The sequence below is a fragment of the Leopardus geoffroyi genome, chromosome A2 (genome assembly GCF_018350155.1).
Source record: "Leopardus geoffroyi isolate Oge1 chromosome A2, O.geoffroyi_Oge1_pat1.0, whole genome shotgun sequence".
Classification (NCBI taxonomy): domain Eukaryota; kingdom Metazoa; phylum Chordata; class Mammalia; order Carnivora; family Felidae; genus Leopardus; species Leopardus geoffroyi.
Window position 1 is genome coordinate 127207273 of NC_059331.1, and position 23027 is coordinate 127230299.

Below are 23027 nucleotides of genomic sequence, written 5' to 3' on the forward strand. Positions count from 1 at the left end.
TATATGATGACTCACAGCCAGGTTCAATTCTAACTTTCCACTACATTGTCCATTGTGTTCATCTGCAGAGAGGTGAGGCCAAGCTCTTTCTGTAGATCATCTTAGATCACAGACCAGTGACTGTAGTATCTTTGTTGGTGTCTGAGTGTGGTGTAACAAGCTGGCTACAGATCCCAGCCCTGCAACCTTCTCTATGATCCCAGGCCATGTTCTTGGTCTCTGTAAGTCTCTGTTTTCTCAGCTGTAACAGTGTGGATATCTATCATTAGAATTCCTCAATTCTGAGAAATACATTTTAGCACATTTGACATTGGGTTGAGCCCTGAAATCAATGTGTACACTGTAATTCTTCCTTCCTTTTTCCTCCCTCAACACCCCCTTGAGCTATCATAATCAGTGGTATCATAGAACTGAAGAAATATACTGATACTTGCCTTACAGTTTGTTGAAAAAAAAAAGCTGAAATATTATACGTAAAGTATTCTTAGCACTTGGTAAGAGAGTAATAAATAGCAACTATTATTTCATTAGTAAGAAAACTTATATTGTTCTTAGACTAGCAGAACATTTATTCTGTGTAGAATATGTATGATAAGACATACATAATTTGCTGCTCATATATTTGGTTAAAACTTGTACTGCCCGGAAAAAGCCTTAGCACTCTTGTGAATTAGAAATGGCACAGGGATGGCAAATAGGTTTAACTTTACATGCCAAGTCTAACCTGTTGATGGTGATCGTCAGATGTGCTGTATCGTAGGAATTGCTGAGGCAGAATCTGGGTGTAGCAGAGAGGAGCGCCAAGGTTGACTAGTGACATCTTAGGAAGATGGAGTGGCAACACCCACCCTAAGTGTCTGCCATCTCTACATCACGGTGTCACAAAACATTACTTGGCAATTCATTTGGCATTAGCCAGGCATTGGTTCATCAGTCAGGAGTTTCACTGAAATCCTGTGGCAATGGACTGTCTCTGGGTCCAAGGTGGGAGCTGAGAACCATGTAGGTGAGAGGCAAGGACACTGATGTCCTGGGAAACATGGGAAACTGACAGAGACCTGCAAGTCTCCACAACACTCTGAAAATACATTCATTTTCTTAATGGCTTTGGGGATTTCAGATATAAACACTTAGCCATTTACCTTAAAACTCCAATCTCAGGGGTGCCTGGATGGCTCAGTCCGTTAAGTGACTGACTTCAGCTCAGGTCAGGATCTTGCGGTTTGTGAGTTGAAGCCCTGCATCGGGCTCTGTGCTGACAGCTCAGAGCCTGGAGCCTGCTTTGGATTCTGTGTCTCCTTCTCTCTCTCTGCCCTTCCCCCACTCATGCCCTGTCTCTCTGTCTGTCTGTCTGTCTCTCTCTCAAAAATGAATAAACATTAAATTAAAAAAACTCCAAATCCCAGTAGAAATGTGGGAGACTGCATCACAAGGAAGGGCAGAGCCTTTGCAATGATCTTGATTTTACTCAGCCCTTGTTCTGCTAAGGCTTGCTTAAGTCTTGCCTCCTGAGCCTTGAATGCCCTGCCTTTCTAGAACTTTGCTTGTGGATGACTGACCTGCTCCCTTGCCTTGGCGTACGTCCTCACCACATCTTTTTCTTTCTCTCCTCTGCTGTAGGTAAGATGCTGTATTTGAAGGGCCCTGGTGCTGGAAAGGGAGACTGTTCATTTTATTAGGTGGCCCTTGTTTTCTAACTCAGCTTTTGTGGAACTTATGAAATAAAATCAATCAGTAAAGGCACACTGCTGAAGGCTTCGATGGAAAGCTACATACCATTTCTTGAAATATTCTGGTAGTCTCTGTGATTGCAGTGGTTTCTTTTCCGTAAGCGAAGGTAAATAGAATTTTCTTTAATTCTGAAACAAATACAAAGGTGTATATCAGGACAAATACAAAGGTGTATATCAGGACATTCACACAATTAAGTTCAAAAACCTTGATTTTATTATGATTTTTCAAAATGGATGGTTCAAATGAACTCAGAAGATCAAATCTTTGCACACATGTTTTCTCTAAACTGTTAATACATTATTAAGAGTTGTGGGGTGCCTGGGTGTCTCAGTCGGTGACAGCTCAGAACTGGAGACCGCTTTGGATTTTGTGCCTCCTTCTCTCTCTGCTCCTCCCCAACTCACGCTTTGTCTCTCTCTTGCTCAAAAATAAATAGACATCAAGAATATTAAAAAAAAAAAAGAATTGTTACAAATAACAGTCCTATAAAATGGTTTGCATCAATGTAGTAAGACTAAACTTTTTCACTTTTGTGAAATTCTCCAGAGTCATCCCTTTCTAATCTTTTTACCAAGAGCTACTATAAGTTGCTTGAGCAAAGGTCATCTTGACAACTGTGTCCATTTTTAAATTTTATTAGGTTTTTTAAATTTTAATTCCAGTAGAGTTAACATACAGTGTTATATTAGTTTCAGGTGTGCAAGATAGTGATTCAGTGATTCTATACATTGTTCAGCGATTTTGAACCTGACCTTCTTCCCTTTCTTCTTTTGGTTGCTATGAGGCTGTGGCACACACTCTTGTTGTCCTTCAGATCTAGCTCTCCCCTTCATTTCAATAGAAGTTTTAGTAGGACATGATAATGTCACAGTGATGACTGCTTTACTCAGCTTCCCTTACAGCCGCAATTGGCCACCTCACTAATTTCTGGACGATCAGATAGAAGGAGAAGTATCCAATTTCTGGGAATATTTCTTAGGAAACAATTGGCAAGTGCCCTTGTTCCTTCTTTATCTTCTTTCTCCATTTTGGTGCCCAGAGTGATCCCATCTTGGACTATGGGGGTATCTCCTACATTGGGAAGGCAGAGGGGTGAACTGCAAGAACCCCGAATCCTTGAGAACCAGTGGAATTGAGCTCTCACACTAGAGCCGGATTCCACATTTCTGAATTTTACGTGTGAGAGAAATAAACTAAAATATTATTTTATTTTAACCACCCATATATTGAGTTTCTTTGTTTACTTGTAGCTAAATCTAATACTAATGGACACAGAGTTTAGAGACAAATTTGTGACCAGTATCAGCTTATAACTGCATGTATTTTAAGTCATTTTCTTGGCTTCTCTTTGTCCCATCCTTGATTTTCTATCTTCTCTTGCCAAGGTTTAATTTAAGTGTAATTTAATGTTATATCCTTTATACTTTTATAGGCTTCCCTAAAATCTTTTTTGAAACAAGACCAGGTATAGACTAATGAATGATAATTAAACTCAGAAGTACTTGATTACTCCTCAAATGTTTGTATCTTCTCTTTATTATAATAACTTCATATCTCACAACCTTACATAAATCATCATTTATTTTTAAGTGTTATGTGAGCCTCACTTATTATATTTTAGTGCTTGCCAACTGTCTCAGTGTTTCATAAAGGTAAACATGTATCAGGTTGGGAACTTGGGATGCACTGAAGGAGTATTCATTTCGAAGCCTGAAAAAACTAATGATAACATTTTTTGATAGACAAGCAAGATGTATGAGCAATATTTAAGTATGGGATTTTTACTTTGTGGTAGAATTTTTAGGCGAATGATTTGTTTAATTTTTAAAAATCAAAGCTACCCATGCAAATAATTTTAAAAAGACAAAGTTGTTTTACTTGAGTGATGTTTAATGGGCCCTACTATGTTCCAGAGACTGCTCTAGGCACCTGGGTCATACTGGTAAATGAAGACGATGAAGACCACTGCCCTGTATTGTTGAAATTCTATCAGGAAAAAAACAGTAAGCATCCTGAATGAACAAATTAGAGAGGATGCTAGAAGGCGGTAAGTGCTATGAAAAAAAGGAGGCAGAAGAAATAGGGTTAGAGTGGTCAGAGCAAGGCTCAATGAAATGGTAAACGTAAGCAAAAACAGTTAAACTATTTATGTCTATAAAGCTTATAGTGATTAGCAGCAATCCCACACTCCCCTACCCTCCCCATTTCTCCATTCCCAGAGGCTACTAATTTCAGCCTTAACTGACTCTTTGGGTATATTCTTTCTTATCTCTAAATAACATACTTTCAAGTCCACTTCTTGATTTGTAGTCTATTTACTTCCCACCATAGAGCAGGGGGTTTGGCTATTCACAATTGATGTATGATTGCTTTCTCTTTCCTTCTAAATTCTTTTATTTCCCTAGAGTTAATAGTTGCCTTTTATTTGTTTGCTTAATTTTCTAAGTATTTATCATCAATTTACCCTCAAATTTTTTACAGTTGTTTGATCACCTTTGAATATACTCTAATGGATAATTTATTCATTTTATCTTGCAGAAATCTCTCCTGAAACCTCTGGACCTGCTTCCTCTGGACTTGCTTCCCTCTCACCCTGGTGCTCAGTAGATATCCTGAGAGCCCCCATCTTCATCATCCTGGAGATTGTCTTCACTTCTTCCCGGCTTAGTAGATCTATTTTCTAGAAGACCACATTTTTATTGTTTCTGACGGAGAATATTTTAAAGTAATGTTTGAAGGATGTGAGGAAAGTAACTTATTTTTTTTGTCATTTGTATATCTAAAAATGTTTCTATTTTTTGAGTTGGTGAGGTATAATGTGGGCCCAGAAACAGCTTACACCGTAAGTATAAACATAAATAAGGTAAAAAAAAAAATTAAAAACATATATAAGGTTAATAAGACTTGTTGGGGAGAAACTTCAAGTTCCACTTGGTCTCTGAACACTCATTATCTTATACAAAGGTCTTTAAAAAATTTTTTTAATGTTTATTTTGGAGAGAGAGTGGCGGGGGGAGTATAAGTGGGGGAGGGGCAGAGAGAGACAGAGACACAGAATCCGAAGCAGTTTTCAGGCTCTGAGCTGCCAGCACAGACCCCGATGTGGGACTTGAACTCATAAACTGCAAGATCATGACCTGAGCTGAAGTTGGACATTCAACAGACTGAGCCACCTAGGTGCCCCTAGAAAGGTCTTTTAAACAGGACATAGCTAGACTAGATATATCAAGGACAGCCTACATATTTTTAGGGAAAGAGGGTTCTGGTGTTTGTAAGTCACTATTTAACAATAATAGTAGATTTATGGTATAGGAGATTATCTGTTAAACAGGAGGAGTCCCAAACATGATGAATCATCTTCTTGCTAGGGAATCAATAGGAAGAAGGAAATAAACCTCTGAGACCATCAGAGTTTGTCTCTCATTGACTGGTGTGGTAGATTAAAGATGGCCTCATTATCTTTGACACCCTTACCCTTAAATCTTGGCTGTTATATGACTTTTTGACCAACGGGGTACGTTAGAAGTGATTCTATGCCAATTATGGCCCCATTTTTAAGATTCCTGGCAACTTTGTTCTCTTGAAGCCCTGATTCACCATGTAAGAAGTCTGACTATCCTGCTGGAAACCATGTCAAAAGATCCTTCAATGGAAATAACCAAAATGTCTTTCAAAAGGTGAATGGGTAAACAAAATGTGGTGTATCCATACAATGGACTATTATTCAGCAGTAAAAAGGAAAGAGCTATCAAGTCATGAAAAGACATGGAGGAAGCTTAAATGCATATTGCTGAGTGAAAGAAGCCAATATGAAAAGGCTATATTCTGTATGATTCCAACTAGGTGGCACTCTGGAAAAAGGCAAAACCATAGACACTGTAAAAGATAAGTGGTTTCTAGGGATTTGGGGAGAGACAGGAGGGATTAATAAATGGAGCACAGAGGTTTTTGTGGGTAGGGGCAGTGATACTGATATATGATACTGTAATGGTGGATACATGCCATTATGCATTTGGCAAAACCCATGCAAGGTTCAACATAAAGAATACACCCTTAGGTAAACTGTAGACTTTAGTTAAAAATAATATATAAATATTGGCTCTTCATTTACAACCACACTAATGTACCACATTAATGCAAGATGTTGATAATAGGCAAAATTGAGGAGGAGATGACAGAGTATATAGGAACTCTGTACCTTCTGCTCAATTTTTCTGGATATCTAAAACTGCCCAAAAATTAAAGCCTTTTTTTAAAGTCCCTAGCTGGAAAGGAAGCAGGACCCAATATTCTACAACAAACCCAATATTCTAACTCTCTTTCTCAAGCCTCAGTTATGTGAATCAAGTCATATCTGACCCTTTAACCCAACCACTAGGTAGATACCATCAAGTAACCATGGTCAATATCACATGGAGAGGAAGAATTGGCCAGCCACACTCTTCCTGAATTCCTGATACCCTAAACTGTGAGAGGTAATGAAAACGGTTGTTGTTTTAAGCCACTAAAGTTTGGAGTGTTTTGTTACACAACAATAGTTAACCAGAACAGATGGTTATAGAATTCTAGGTTAAAATCATTTTCCCTCAGAAGTTTGAAGCTATCAGTTCATTGGCTCCCAGCCTCCCAGTGTTGTTGTCTGAAGCTGCTCTGTGCCTCCATCCTTTGAAAACCTGCAGTAGCATCTGTTCAAGAGTTCTGAAATGTTGTGATGATAGGCTTGGGGTGGCTCTATTTGCATTCACAGTGTTAGTCACCCAGGGACCTTTTCAACCTGGAAATTCACATGTGTCAGTTCTGAGAGACGTTCTTGAATTATTTCATTGATGATTTCTTCCTTTCTTTTTTTCCTTAGAACTCTTATTATTTGTATATTGGGTCAGCTGGACAGGTCTTCTAATTTTCCTAGCTTTTCTGCCCTATTTTCCATCTCTTTGTCTTTCGTTCTATTTTCTGGAGGATCTCTTCAATTTCATCTTTAATCCTTTTATGAAAACTATCTTATGCCACTAGCATAACTTCCAAGTGATATTTTTTGTTTTTTGAATATTTCTTTAATTTTAGTGTAACATTCTTGTTACATGAATGAAATATCTTTTCTTATCTTTTTGGAGATACTAATTCTAGTTATTATTGTAAAAATTTTTTTAAATGTTTATTGATTTTTGACAGAGAGAGACAGACAGAACATGAGTGGGGGAGGGGCAGAGAGAGGAGACACAGAATCTGAAGCAGGCTCCAGGCTCTGAGCTGTCAGCACAGAACCCAACACGGGGCTTGAACCCACAGACCGCGAGATCATGACCTGAGCCAAAGTCAGATGCTTAACTGACTGAGCCACCCAGGTGCCCCAAATTCTAGTTATTTTTTATAGGTAAGATATTAGAGTCTAAGAAAAATGTTTCTCCCTTAGAATATAGAGCAATAGTTTATTTTCTTGAAGTTGCTTCTTCTCTTTTTTGTGTTGTCTTTCCACATTCAAAGTTTCCCTCTGATGTCCGATGATCCTGGATTGTTTGTTGGCTTGTACTTAAAAGTGGAAGCTGGTTAAAAACTTCAAAGCTGATTGGAAAGTGGACCTCTAGGTGTGGCTTTTTGACTCAGATCCTCACTGTAGCATGGGCTGGTGGGGACTTTCTCGGGGAAGCCCTGCTGTCAGTGTCTGGGTCTTTCCTCCCTGGGATGTGTAGACTCCCTACAGAAGGATCTTCTGCCCTCCAGCCAGGTTGCCAGCACTCTGGGGCTAGGGGTGGGTGGTTCGCAGCATTCAGTATGCATGTGGAGTGGGGTGCTCCTCTCTTCACTTATGTCTGGTGTCCCTCAGTCCAGAAGCTTTTGATATTAGCATCTCTAGAGAATAATAAACCTCTAGACTTATACCAGAGTAAGGAGAGGCAACTGCCCACCTGTGTGAAGTTGGGAAAGAGTCTCAGGATCTAACTGCTTCTTCAGCAATCTTTCAATCGACCCTTGTTTTTACTCTCACCTCAATTTCTAGAGCTACCAAATATAACCAATCCTCAAGTCTTGTGGGGAATCTGCAGTGTAAAGCAGGTTGCTTCTTGACATTCCTTTCCACTGGCTTCAGATGCAGCTTTCTGAGTCAACTGAGTCAGTTACCACTTGTTCTGCTTTCTGGTTTCCAACGTTTTGTGGCTGTTGGCTCTTCCTGTTCTCTTTGTCCTTGTGGACAGATTCATTTACTGTCATTGTAGTGGAGTTTCTCAAGGGACAGAAGTAAATGTTTTGCTCAATCTGCTATCTTACCCAGAAGCCCGAAATGAATACTTTATACTCTGTGTCATTTACGCCCTCTGCCTTGACTGTTTTATTATATTTTGAAAAAAGCAGATGGGAAATGGACATTAGATCTGAGTTCAATCCTAAAATAATTTCACGGTCAATAAAGAGGAGTTATTTTCCTTTGGGAAAGTAATTGTTACCAATATTTAGCCATAAATGTATTTTTGATAATTCTAAAAATGGAATTTATGTACCGAAATACTGTTTTGCTCATGACCTGCTCATGGAGAGCGAATAGTGTATATTAATATTATAGAAACAGTTAGTTGCATCTGTCTTTGCAATAATACAAAATCTTTGCCAATTGGTGAATAGTTTCATTAACATTTCTGACCAGAAATAGTATCTAGACTTTTGAGATTAAGGTTTTGTACTAGGCACTAGCAATCATTTCACATAATCAAAGGTATCATTTTCTTTCATCCCACCTCAAATGCATAATCTGTCTTATAAATACTAGGGATTGAACTTCTCATGGAGTGTCCAGGAATCCTGAGGAGACAGAAAAATCAATACAGTATTCTGAGAAGCCCATAGCACAATATTTTTGAGATGCTAACAAATTGAGAATGCTTGATAGAAAGGCATCTGTATACAGGGTTAGGTGAATTTGAATTAATAGGAGAAACCAAGGATACTGTGCATAGTAAGGTTAACTGTGATGACCTTTCTGGTTTCAAATCTCCCCTCCTCTTGCTCCTCTACCCCTACTTGGACTCAGGTTTTTCAGTGTGACCTTCTGTTTTTTCCCTTTGCCCTCTGTTGTACATCAAAACCAAGCCCAATGGGCTGGTAGAAGAGGCGATAGCATCAGTGCTGTAGTTTGATGGGGGCAGAGAGGAGTACTTGAAAGTTCTCTTTCTCCCACCTTCCCCTATACCCAAGATGCTGGTATCCTCAATGTACAGGGCTGCCGTGGAAGCATGCCATATTCAATTCCCGCTCTGACTAGCTCTACCTACTCCAGTGCCTAGGAAGTACAGGCATTTCATGTGAGGACACACTGGTCCGCTTTTGATTTCTAACATCAAAATTCAAAACAGGTAAACCTAACACAGAATGTCTACTCGTTGCTCTTCCCAACATAGGTGTAGGTAAACACATATACACACACAAACCACTTTCTCTGAGAGCCTTCTTATGACCTACCACCACCATACCATTTCACTATGACTAAATGGAAAACAAAACAAAGAAGAAGACCAAAAAATGAGCCTTATGCATGACGCAGATAAATTAAAGGAGTCAAATTTAAAACTGAAAAAAGTCATCACCTTCTATGTTGACTCAAAGCAGAATTTACTTGGAGAAAGGCAACAGAACAGCTTCCCCAAAAGGCTTAGCATATCCGAGGTTTTGGGGATAAATCAAGTCTGATACTATGCAAACAACAGTGATGTATCAGGTCCTGGTGAAGTTTCTGAGGCTATTTCTGTCTCTCTGCAGAGCACTGCTAGTTTGGGTATAAGTTCTGACACCCTAATTAAGGCGAATCGTAGAGAATGAGACACACGAAAAAGACTAGGGCATGTGGAAGACTAGTAGCAGAGACAGTGAGAGATACATGGTAACATCTAATGTGAAGGGTTAGGGCAGGGGAGTGGATTAGGATAAAACTGAATCATTTAGAGACCCGGCAGGCTTTATCCAGGGCCCACTACTGCTGGGAAGCTTTAAGAAAAGAGTGAATAGTTTTCTTTCTGATGTGGGTGGAAGTCAGACTAGCATGGGGCCGGGGAGATGGATTAAAGAATTCTTAAAATTCCTTCTAGTTCTTTGATACTAGATCCCTGTGTAACCTCTAATTCACCACATCATGGAACAATGAAGATTTCAGCCTGAGAGAGAGATAAACATGTAGAATATGACTCGTTGTGTATTCAGAGAGGCTAGCAATGGGCTAATTATGCAGGGGTGTGTGTGCAGTGGTGAGGCTGGCTATAGAGGAGGTCCTAGGAGTTCAGACATGAAAAGATTAGTCAGACAGCATGATAGATTTTGAATTTGGAGCAGCAAATAATGCAGGGAAATAGACTTCATGGGCATTGTGTTCAATAATTCATGAGCTGCGGTACTCAGACAAGGCTTCTTACCTGTTAAGTTAACTTCCCACTAAGGTTCCTTCCTCTGTCCTCTGAACTTAGACCAGCTGTAACTGCTTCCTTCCTGGCTTTTCTTGGCCTCAGATTTGATTGTAGGCCACTGCATCAGCATAAATATTAAACTATGATAAACTGAGAGATTTAAGGTGTTGAGGCTTATAATGTAAAAAGATCACTTGCGATACACAAAAGATTGTTTTAATAATCTAAACAGCACTTCTCAAAGGATGCTGTGAAACACTAGTTTCTTGAAATGTATCTTTCTCATTAAATGCATACATATAGAGAGAAAGGGAGAGAGAGAGAGAGATTTTCTACATAGTTCGGCGGTCAAATAAGTTTAGAAATGGTTTCATATTATACCTTGGAGATACATAAGGTTTTTTGCCTTATTAAAGGCTCTAATAAGCCTTATACTGAATAAATGTGTTTCTCCTTATTTAAACGAGCATTTCCAAAACTTAGTTGCCCTAGGAATCTTTTAAAAAATATGTATGACATCTTGTGGAACTAATGTTTCACAGAAGTGTGTTGGGGAATATTGATGAACTAGTTCTGTGCTCTCTATGTAAGCATTGAGATGGTCTAAAATCTCAGGTTGAGTTGGTTATAGGAATTTTGCTGGAGAAATTTGGAGGTTGTTCATTTACTTTGATCAACCTGGATTGAAAAATTATATCATTCTGGACAAAACTTCACACCGAGGCTTGACTCATCTATTATTGACCAAATTCACTTGTTAGCAGATCTCTCATTTGTTTTATTCCTTCTATCTGGCTATTGAATTGATTATTTTACTTGAAAATCGTTCTCTCCAATTTGTTGACTGTGTGGTTATTTTAATACTTAAATGAATTTTGCTAGTTTCTTGTAGAACATTTATTATAGAACATGCTTAGAAGTCCAAGGGCTTAAGCTACACTGATTTATTTTTACATGCATCACATCATGCAGCTGGTGATTCAATTCATTCTGTTTATATTCCTTTTCCCTTATCCCTAGCGTTTTCCCTGAAATGTTAATTCCTGCAAATCTGACTTGATTTAGGCAATCTGAGGAAATGCAAGGGAAGGAGGCTTGTAGATTGTAAAGCACTCTACAAATGTAAAGTGATATCAATATGAACTTATTCAGTAGTTCTTTTATTGAGTACCTATTATGGTGCCACATAATGTGTCAGGGTCTAGGGCTAGAGAGCAAAGTCAAGCCCAATTCCTGTACTCAAGATGCTCAAAGTCTGGGGTGGGGTGGGCGGAGTGGAGAGACAATAAATAAACTGTTTTGACAAGTGAGGTGACATTGAGGTTGAAGGAGCACACTAGGAGCACAGGAGAGAATTATCCACTCAGGTGGGGGTTGGCCTGAGGAGGCTGTCTGAAGGAACTGATCCCTGGGTGGTGAGTGTGGAAGCGTGAACAAAGGGTAACTAGATAAGACAAAGGTGAGTGTAAGTGCTCATGAAGAGATGCTCAAACTCACTAGTAACCAGGTTACATATTATCAGAATAACATAAAATATTGTTAGATTGGAAAAAATTAAGAAGATGGACAATCTTCAGTATTGGCAAGGATACGGGGAAACAAGTATTCTCACAGACTATTTGTGGGAATATAAATTGGGATAGCTTTTTGGGGAGATTATGAAAAATTAAAATGCATACATTCAGATCTATCCATTTTTTCTTAGATGTTTATTTATTTATTTAGAATTTTTTTTTTAACATTTATTTTTGAGAGGCAGAGACAGAGCATGAGCAAGGGTGGGGCAGAGAGGGAGGGAGACACAGAATCTGAAGCAGGCTCCAGGCTCTAGCTGTCAGCACAGAGCCCGACACGGGCTCGAACCCATGAACCGTGAGATCATGACCTGAGCCGAAGTCAGATGCTTAACGGACTGAGCCACCAAGGCACTCCTCTCTCCATTTTTTTTCTAAATAAGTTGTCACATGTATTCATAAAGAGAACTGTAGGATGTTCGTTATGGCATTATTGGGTATCATGAGGATTTGGAATGGACTGTTCATCAGTACGATGCTATGAAATACCACGCAGAATTGTTCAAGAATGGAAAGTGCTTTGAGAAGTATTGTTAAAGCAAAGCATTAATTTACAGTGTATTATACACTGTTTAATGCCACTTATGGGGAGATTTTAATGAAATATTTCTTTATGTACCGATCTACACACGTAATCACACAGAAGGGATCTGAACAAAATCACGCTAAATTGATAATAGGGCTTTCTCCTGGGAAAGGAGGTGGAATTGGGGGAAAGCTTTGGCTTTTTACTATAAATATACCTCAGTATGTTTTGGAAGATGAAAATGTATTCATTATTTGAGTAATTAAATTAAAAAGTGAAAATTTAGAAATGAATGGCATCAAGGGAGAAGTTTTGCAGGTGGAGAGATTTGTCAGTATATGGCAGGAAGAGTCCTTGGCTAGGAGTTACAGCTTCTACAGATGGTCCTTCTGGCCCAAAGGGCAGTGCCCTGAGCCTTCATTCCATCCCTTCTTGCTTTCTCCATCCTTCCTTGCTTCCTTCCTTCATCCACCTTTCTTTCCCTGTTGGAACTTCCTCTCGCTAACAGCATACTGTAGGATTTCTCATCTAAAAATGATTCCCCACAAGCTATCACCCCTTTTCTCTTCTCCCTTTAATGGGGAAGGTTTCAATTTTTTATTTATTTTAATATTTATTTATTTTTAAGAGAGAGAGACACACATACAGAGCATGAATGGGGGAGGGGCAGAGAGCGAGGAAGACACTGAATCCAAAGCAGTCTCCAGGCTCTGAACTGTCAGCACAGGGCCCGACCGGAGAAGGTGGAGAAGCTCGAACTCAGGAACCTTGGGATCATGACCCGAGTTGAAGTCAGGCAGTTAACTGATTGAGCCACCCAGGCGTCCCAAAGGGAACTTACTAAATAAGTTGTTGATGTTCACTTCCCTTATCACCTCCTGGAAACTACTCTCTGCAGTCAGGTTTCCATCTCCCCCCACTGAGACATCTCTGGCCAGTCTCCCTTGATCACCGCCCTGCACCCACAGTCCTCTTTCTCTGTTCCAGTCCTCCTCTGCCTCTGGCAGCATTTGGCTGAAAGTCACTTCTCCTTTGGAAACACTTTCTTCCCTTGGTCTCTAGGCTGCTGAACCCTTTTAGTTTTCTCTCTACTTTGAGAGCTATTTCTTCCTTTCTAAAATTTATTTAGAGGTTTATTTACTTAGAAAGAGCATGAGCAGGGGAGGAGCAGAGAGAGTGAGAGAGAGAATCCCAAGCAGGTTCTGCACTGTCAGTGTGGAGCCCCATGCGGAGCTTGAACTCATGAACAGTGAGATCATGACTTGAGCTGAAATCAAGAATCCCACCCTTAACCCACTAAGCCACCAGGCACCCCAAGGACTATTCCTTCCTTATCTTCTCTTCCTGAACCTCTAAATGTTGGCACCCCTCCCCCCAGCTTCTGTCCACAGCCACATTTCTTTTTCACACTCATTCTCTGAAACAGAAGTTCTCAATTTGTTGCTCTCAGAACCATTTTATACTCTTAAAGTTACTGAGGAACCCAGAGAGATTTTTAAAGAAAATTAAATGTGAATTATACCTGTCAATATTATATGTTAGAAATCAAAACTTAGAAATTTAAAAGAATATTTATTGACTCATTTAAAATAATAATAATAATAAAAATAAACCCATTACGTGTTAACATAAGTAACATATTTTTTTTCTGAAAAATATATATTTTCCAACCCTTCCCCCAATTAGTGGGAAAAATGGCATCGTCTTACACTTTTTCAAATTTCTTTACTGTCTGACTTAATAGAGGACAGTCTGCGTTCTCATCTCTGCTTTTGCATTAAATCTGTGGTGGTATGTTGTTTTGATGGAATTATGTGAAGAAAGTCTCATCTTCAACATACAGTTAGTTGTAAAAGGGAGTAACATTTTAATATCTTTTAAAAAATGTTTATATTTATTTTTGAGAGAGAGAGAGCACAAGTGTGTGCACACGTGCACGTGCATGGCAGAGGGGCAGAGAGAGAAGGGGACAGAGGATCTGAAGTGGGCTCCATGCTGATAGCAGAGAGCCTGATAGCTGGACTTGAACTCACGAACTGCAACATCATGACCTGAGCCAAAGTCAGACCCCTAACCGACAGAGCCTCCCAGGCACCTCTACTTTTTTAGATAAGTATGGACAGTCTTCTTTGATTCTATACCAAAATTTGAGATGTGGTATTATTTTTTAAAATTTTTTTTTTTAACATTTATTTATTTTTGAGACAGAGAGAGACAGAGCATGAATGGGGGAGGGTCAGAGAGAGAGGGAGACACAGAATCTGAAATAGGCTCCAGGCTCCGAGCTGTCAGCACAGAGCACGACGCGGGGCTCGAACTCACGGAGGTGAGATCACGACCTGGGCCGAAGTTGGACGCCCAACCCACTGAGCCACCCAGGCGCCCCAAGAGATGTGGTATTATTTTAAAGATTGATTAGTTGTCATGTGGAATCTGAAATTATATCAATGAACTTTTGCACCACATCACATTAAAATGCATTGGTCTATCTTGTACTTTGAATGGATCTTTTACCCATGCATGGTTTTATACATCATATACTGGTCATTTAGAAAATATTGGCTCACTGAGTTATGTGGATATTTTAAATGTTGATACATTTTATGATACAATATTGAAAAATCATACTTGTTGCTAGCACTACATATCAGGAAAGTTTTGGGTATTAGGAAGCTGTGAAGTTCATAACAGAAAATACAAGTTTTCAAAAACTCAGAATTTTCTTTGAAAGCTGAAATTTTATGATTAATGGTCAATACTGTCGGTTGTTTTCCTTGAAGCTCCTTCATTTCAGATACACTATCTGCCACATATCCAATCTGAATAACTATAATTTATTTTCTACATCTTTTAAATAAAACCAGTGTTCCATGAAAAACTGACTAATTCAGCTCTCAACTCCCTCACAAAAGTGCTTTTTCTTAAGAAAATCATATTTTTTCTTATTCAGTACAAGCGCTTTATGCATACCTCCCATTTCATCTGATGAAATTATTAAAAAATCATGGACAGGGGCACCTGGGTGGCGCAGTCGGTTAAGCGTCCGACTTCAGCCAGGTCACGATCTCGCGGTCCGTGAGTTCGAGCCCCGCGTCAGGCTCTGGGCTGATGGCTCAGGGCCTGGAGCCTGTTTCTGATTCTGTGTCTCCCTCTCTCTCTGCCCCTCCCCCGTTCATGCTCTGTCTCTCTCTGTCCCCAAAATAAATAAACGTTGAAAAAAAAATCATGGACATACTTTAAAAAAATTAATAATTCTTCTGCTCAATAGGTGAACTTTTCAGGGGAAGCTGCCCTCCACCCCCGGGCTATTTTTTAAAACGAGGGTTGTGTAGAGGGTGAAGATCACAGTGACTATAAACATAGTTTGGCGCCACTGCCTTTATTCATGCTCAGATGTCAACAATTTCACCCACCATGTTTTTGTGCCATCAGTACCAATGGCTACACAGTGCAAAAGGCAAATACTGTTTTGGTACTGTTGTGAAAGTAATTTTTACCTTGTGGATCCCTCGAAAAGGCCTGAGAGACCCACCTCCCAGCAGTCCACAGACCACACTTGGAGAATCTCTGATGTAGACTGTATTTCACTCCAATCAGCCTCACCTAACTTCAAATGACCACCTCTCTGGCTAATTATTTGTTTTGCAAAGTATAATTATAAGATGATTAATCATTTGCACTTACATCACATGTAATTTTTGAATAATGGATTTAATAAGGTTATTAAGTCCATTAGTGTTTAGTACCTACATGTCTTTTTTTAAAACATGAAATTAGGTTAGCAAATCTTAGCTGCAAATCCCTTCTCTCCAATTTTCTGTTTTTAACACCCCAAGTGACTTGGTTTGGAATTATACACTGCTTTTCAAAATTGTTCTCTCATATAACGTCTATTGGGTTGGAGAGAATAGATAACCTTTAACACTCAGATTCTAGGACACCGCTCATCAAAGATGTGTGTTTAAATGTCCTTGAATAGCATTACTGTGTCTCTTTTCACAGTAGCTTTGTCTATTTCTTTCTAAGCGTGTACTATGTTTCTGGCCCCAAATAGCAAATCTAAGCCAGTGGCAGAGGGAGCGACATTTGTTCTACAAAATTCCATGTAGTTGGCACCCACTTATGTTGACCTACTGATCTCACTCTTCTCTTTCCAGCTTGATATGGTAACTTCGGTAATTGCTTTTGGTTCCTTTGGCTTTCATGATTTTTAATGGCTAACTTCACCTTTTATTTTTAAAGCTCTGATTGCTGCCCTGTTTTTCCTCCCTCTGCTATGCAGCTTTGAAGGACTTCTCTACCATTTACCCCTGGCCTGCAGAACTCCACTGACTGGACCATCTCCCGGACCCACTTTCAGAAGGGGTTTTGGGCACCATAAATGCTCACGTTACATGTGGTTAGGTTCAGGTGCTTATGTTTGTTAAGGGTTTGGAGTTACCAGGTTCTCTTTCTGAGGTTTGCTTAGAGGAAATAGTACCCATAAAGGACAATCAATTATGGAGTGCTACTTAAACGAGTAGCTGGTCAAATAGCCAGCACCACACAGTGCAGGGCTTATGATGCAGATGCTCAAACTTTATGGCACAACAACCCTGGCCCTAGAGAAACATGGTTCCTAGAAAATTTCAGGCTCTGACCCATAAAATTAGCCAAGTCGTATCTGAAGGCACGGTCAGTTAAGGGGTGGAGAAAAGCATATTTGGTGGGGAGAAGCAGAAGCATATTTTCTCAACAGCTTCCTCCAATGTTTCTAAACCAAGCAGCATCAGGAAGGTAGGATGTGGACTTCAATAACACGTTGCCCTAAAGCCATTAAACTTTAATACTGGGGAGAACTTCAGAGATTGCTAGGTGCAACTCAACTTCAACATATAAATGAGGTCCAGGACTGCTGTATATTCCACTGAAGGCCATACAGAACCAGAACCCTTGTACCTGTAAAGGTGGTCTTCCTCCTACTCTACCACACCAACTCACAGGGCTCTGGAGTTTTAGATATTGCTTTAACTAGAAGTCCTTCCTTCCTGAATTTTGGTATTGTTTCCCATACTTCCATATGTGTTACTGGGCCTTGTGTTCTTTAACTTAAATAGGATTTTTCTCTTACATTAATTGCTTTTGAACATGATCTGAACATGAAGTACTATTTTTAATTTAAAAAAATACCCATTTCTTCTCACTTACAATTATAGTTCCCTTCTCTAATGTTGGCTATTGGGCTCCCAGCTCCCATGCTACCAACCTCATAGGATGGGTTTTTGTTTTGTTTTGTTTTGTTTTCGTTTTTTTTGTTTTTGTTTTTGTTTTTTTTTTTGTCTTTGAACCACTCAATTACTTTCAGAATCACATTGGGAAAACAAAATAAAACACATGGTTTTAAACGATATTGCTTTTTGAATTTTCTCGAGCCTAAGAGTCAAGAGAACAGATTTTTGTTAACGTTGAATCAACTGAAGGATGTAAAGATTTGTGAAAGTAAGGGGTTGTATTTGTCTTTTAATGCATGCATGTAATTTCAATTAGTTACATTTACCTCATAAAAAATATTAAATTTTGAGGGAGGAAGGTATGTTGGAAAAAGAAAAGGAAAGTAACCATTTTCTCTCCCAAGCAACATCTTTTTGCTTTCTTTCTTTCTTTCTTTCTTTCTTTCTTTCTTTCTTTCTTTCTTTCTTTCTTTCTTTCTTTCTTTCTCTTTTAAGTTTATTTATTTATTTTGAGAGAGACAGAGAGCACAAACAGGGGAGGGGCAGAGAGAGATGATAGAGAGCCAATGCAGAGCCAGATGTGGGGCTAGAACTCACGAAACTGTGAGATCATTATCTGAGCCTAAACCAAGAGTCTAATGCCCAACTGACTGAGCTACCCAGGCACCATGCATCCTTTGCTTTCAAAGGTACATTTTCTAAAGAACATTGTTAATACCCAAAGCATGATGCTGATCACAGATAATAAGAAGCACTATCTACAGATCCAGTTGAAGAGAGAAATCCATAAATTCTATCCCATTTTGATAAGCATTTGGACTCAGAAGGACATTTGCTCAAAATGCCCGTGGAAGCTGCCCATGTCATACATACATGTTGCTTTCTGGGTCAATATTCTTTTCATTCTCCTGATTCCAGCAGAAGATGATCTTCTAATCTCTAATCTAATCTTCTAATCTCTGTAATATTTTTTACACGCTTTATAAATCTTTGTTCTTTTAAGAAGGGGATTGGCCCAGCCTAGATTATCTGCAGTATATAATTTGCATGAGATTATAGAAATGGTTTAACAGGACCTACTGCTGGGAGGGATGTCTTGAATGGTGACACACACATGACTATCATGCTGCTATGTGTCTGTTTACTGGCGGAATCTGCTACAACTCAGATTTCAGAGAATTTCCTTTTCTGTCAAAAGGAACTGAATATATTTCCCCCATTCCAGCTGGGTGGCAAAGAACACAGGCATAGTACACACAAACAGGTGGCAGAAAGAGCTCTTGGAGAGAAACGACTAGATAGCCTGGGGCCCCACAAACACACAGAGAGAAAAGCCCTTGCAGGGTATGTGACCCTACAGCATGCCAGCTGTGCTGCGCACATCCTTAGAAACACAACAGATAAGGACAGTACCTGGAGTCAGTGAGGAGTAAGTTGCAGAACCAGATGGAAGTTTTGTAAGTGGCAACACAGAGCCTGATACAAGAAGGTGCTAAGTCAGCACCAACTAGCTTAGGATAAGGATGACTTTCACCTAACACACACCTAGCCAGTCACCTCCTTTGTGAGATGGTGTTAGAATGTCTCTGCACAGCCCTTATAAGGATTATAAACCATGAGTGGCTAAAGACTGGCAACTCTCCTCTCCCTTTCTCCCCACTGCCTTTCTCCTATGGACATCTGTCTGCTGCTGGGCTCTGATAGGATGGTGGTAGATGCAGCCATGGGACTGGAGGGCTAGTGGGATTCCACACTGAGAAGGGAGCAAACCCCTAGTCTGAGGACAGAAGAGACACAGAAGGACATTGGCTCCCCCTGTCACCCCCTCACTAAAATCTAAAAACAACTGAACAGCCTGCTTGGGAGCAGGAGCTATTTTGGGGCAGAGTTTTTGGGAAAATTAGATGTAGGAGATGTGGGGCAACTGTTGGTGAGTGTGAGCTATAAGTGGAAGAGATAAGGAAACCAGTTTTCCCTTCAACTGGGCCCTGCTGAGTGGATTCTTCTTTCACTCTTTGGATGACTCCAAGGAAGATTTAAACTACTTGGCAATTGTTTTATTTTTTATTTTATTTTTTTAAATGTTTATTTCTGAGACAGAGAGAGACAGAGCATGGATGGGGGAGGGGAAGAGGGAGAGGGAGACACAGAATCCGAAGCAGGCTCCAGGCTCTGAGCTGTCAGCACAGAGCCTGACACGGGGGCTCGAACACACAAACCATGAGATCATGACCTGAGCCTAAGTCGGTCGCTCAACCGACTGAGCCACCCAGGCGCCCCATTGGCAATTGTTTTAAACATCAGACTGGTATTTCCTCAATGGCAACCTTGTGAAGCTTTAGGTCAAAAGGTGGCTGAATTTTATAGGGTTCAACATAAAGTTAAACTTCCATTAAAAGTGTAATAAACTATATCCATTTCTCATTCATAATGTATTCCTTTGTTGTTGTCATAAAAGCTTTAATTTAGAGAAATCTCCAGGTGTTTTTGTACTGGATTGGTGGAGGCCAGTTAAATTTTGTTTTCTCACTTTCAGTGTTGACAGTGGGGAGATAGGTAAGAGTCTTTTTTCCAGAAAGCTGCTTCAGCTTGGCTATCTCTGGATGTGTTCCAGGTGACAAAAACAATAGCAAGAGCAGCTGAAGAAAGAGAGGCTAAGCCTGGTGCTCAGGGGGCCCCAAACCACCGGGGGTATGGCGCCCATAGAAAGGGAGCCCCTGATTGACCTTTGAAACAATGCATGCCATGTCTCCCCATGGAGAGGGCTTCTTTGATTCTTAGTCATTTCTCCATCCCATCGCTATTCTCTCAAAGTGACAAAGACTACAGAGAGCAACATTCCTGCAGGTAGAATGAAAAAAAATCATAAAGTTTGGGCACTGGGGACCAGGAGGACCCCTGCTCACCAAATTACTCTCTGGTATAGTGTTCCATGATGACAGATCCCCCCATTTCACATTAATGTGGGTCCCTGGTCAAGTTTCTTAACCTGTCTAGGTAACCCTTAGATTCCTCAACTGTGAAATGCAGAAATTAATGCCAGCTCCCTCACAAAGAGATGAAATGAGAAAAGTCTCTACATAATGCTCAGGGTAGTGATTTGCATATAGTGAATGTCTCATGAAGGTTACTTCTTGCTCTCCCTATCACTGATACTATTAACATTATTACACTAACCTCATTTTTCATGTGATTAAACTTGAAAACCTACACCTAAACTTGAAAATGCATCCCCTTGGCTTTTCCTATATTCACAGATGATTCCTACATTATTATCAATGCCCTTTCCTGAAGATTGGTTATCATTTCCTGTTTTTTCTCTACCTCTTTCATTACACCAATCTTGTAAATCCTTTAGGGTTTGGGACCCTGGCCTGACACCCCAAAAGGAAGAGGCTATTGACTAATTCTATGATTTATTTCTTCAATGAATCTGTAGCTCTGTGTTGAGAGTTGTCTTGTGGCACATCTTTCTTGTATTATCATTATTTGTACATTTGTCTAATCTGCCCTATTTGATTTCAATTGGTTGCAGAGATAGGTCAAACCCCATTTGCCTTTGAAACATCTGTAGCATATATTCCTGATTAGGTAGTAAGTATTTAGTAAGTATTTTTAGATGAATGAGTGAAGACAATAAGGTAATAATCGAATAATTTATTTATGATATATAATGTCCTCCATTAAATAAAAAAATGGGGTGCTAACCTATGAATGGCTGCCCCCAGGCTCTGAGTCAACATCTAATCACACATAGCAAATTGGGTTTGTGTGTCACTCAGATTTGCCATACATTGTCTCTCTACCTTCAAATCCAGAGCATTGAAGCCAGGGTGATTCCAGGACCTTGAGACTTGTCTATTAATTTTAGCCATTACCTTTATGGATATTAATTTCTGAGAGTAAATAATCAAGTAAACTTTCTTGTCCCTTGAATGAGAAAAAGTCAGTGATGTGTTTATGTCTTATCCACTAGAGGTCAACTCTACAGCCCCTGCAATGAGAATATTCCCTCCTTGTGAACACTGATAAAATTCAATTTGCATTACATCCCCCTGCATAGTGGACTCTATGTCAGTGGTAGGTTTCTTGTATATTACTCATGTTCTAGAAGCAATTCCTAATAATTCTCATTTCAACATCTTGGGAGCAAGCCCCGTCTCTTGTTCTTTCCTTACACAGATACGTTGAAATGTTTAAAGGTACTCAAACATACATACCCACTAATGGAGTCCAGAAACCCAGTAGCACCAGAGATTTGGGGCCAGTTGAGCTCATTGGTAAGAGCTGTTGGTAAATTGATGAAGGATTTCTAAAGAAAACATAAAGTGGTGATTATAAAAATGGTCATTTGTTTTTTACAGGTAGTAACATTATCCATTGCCTAGGCGGTGTTCTCTGTCTTTCTCACTCTCTTTTTCTTAATCTATTTCTTTAAGAGGCTTTGGTATATAAAGCGTATGCCACTCTATCATCAGGGACTTCACAAAGATCAGCATCACTCATGAACTGGCTTCCATTCAGCTTCTGTGAAAGATGCGAAATGCGTGGCAGCTTATACTCATCCCTCATTTGAAAGGGATGCTTCAGTAGATGGGTAAACTTTCCACTCTTTTAAATTTGCTGAGATTTTCTCCATATTTATTTTAGATATTCAGGAAATCAACTGCCCAAACAATAATAATACCCAAGCCCCCAGCAAGAATGCCTTCCCTGAGTTCAAAGTCATGTCCTCAGTCAATAAGATAGTGTCTCCTGACCTCCTTGGGAGTCTCAGGCACCTTTGAGAATCTAATTTTGGTTTCTTTCCTCACAAAGATGCGCATATATTCAACACGGCCTATGATTTCAAGGGGTTCACATACCCCCTGTATCTCTTACACAGTCTCGGGTTCAAGAACTCCTGACACAGAGTGTTGACAAAAACAGGATTTATTTGAACCATGTTTCTATGGTTTGTGCAAAATCATAGAGAAAAAACATTGCCAGCTATGTCCCCTTATTATTCCTTTTATAAATGCCCTCTGGGATAAACCTCTACTCTGGTCTAATTTCTAGAAAAAGCTTATCTAGACTGATGTTTTCAGAATAGGGTTGCCAAATTTAGCAAATAAAAATAGAGGATGCCCAGTTAAATTTGAGTTTCAATACACAAAATGTATGGGGTGCCGTTGGTTAAGCATCTGACTTCAATTCAATTCATGATATCACGGTTCATGGATTCTGGGCCCCATGTAGGACTCTGTGCTGAAAGCTCAGAGCCTGGAGCCTGCTTCAGATTCTGCGTCGTCCCCTCTCTCTTTCTGCCATTCCCCTGCTCTGTCTCTCTGTCTCAAAAATAAATAGTCTTAAAAACAAAACCGGGGCGCCTGAATGGCTCAGTCGGTTAAGCGTCCGACTTCAGCTCAGGTCACGATCCTGCGGTGAGTTTGAGCCCCGCGTGGGGCTCTGTGCTGACAGCCCGGAGCCTGGAGCCTGCTTCAGATTCTGTGTCTCCCTCTCTCTCTGCCCCTCCCCTGTTCACTCTCTGTCTCTTAATAATAAATAAACATTAAAAAAATTAAAACAAACAAAAAAAACCCACAAAAAACCCCCC

The 23027-nt window shown here is 39.8% G+C and overlaps 1 protein-coding gene across 3 annotated transcripts in view; it reads right to left on the reverse strand.

Moving 5' to 3' along the window:
* Positions 1–23027, reverse strand: part of AOAH (acyloxyacyl hydrolase) — a 168599-nt gene that overhangs the window by 48382 nt on the left and 97190 nt on the right. For all 3 annotated transcript variants that reach the window (XM_045495320.1, XM_045495321.1, XM_045495319.1), the window contains exons 13-14: positions 21652–21743; positions 1777–1859 (exon numbers count right to left, since the gene is read on the reverse strand). In XM_045495320.1, the coding sequence (XP_045351276.1) occupies positions 1777–1859; positions 21652–21743 (175 nt within the window). The remainder of the gene's footprint in view (positions 1–1776; positions 1860–21651; positions 21744–23027) is intronic.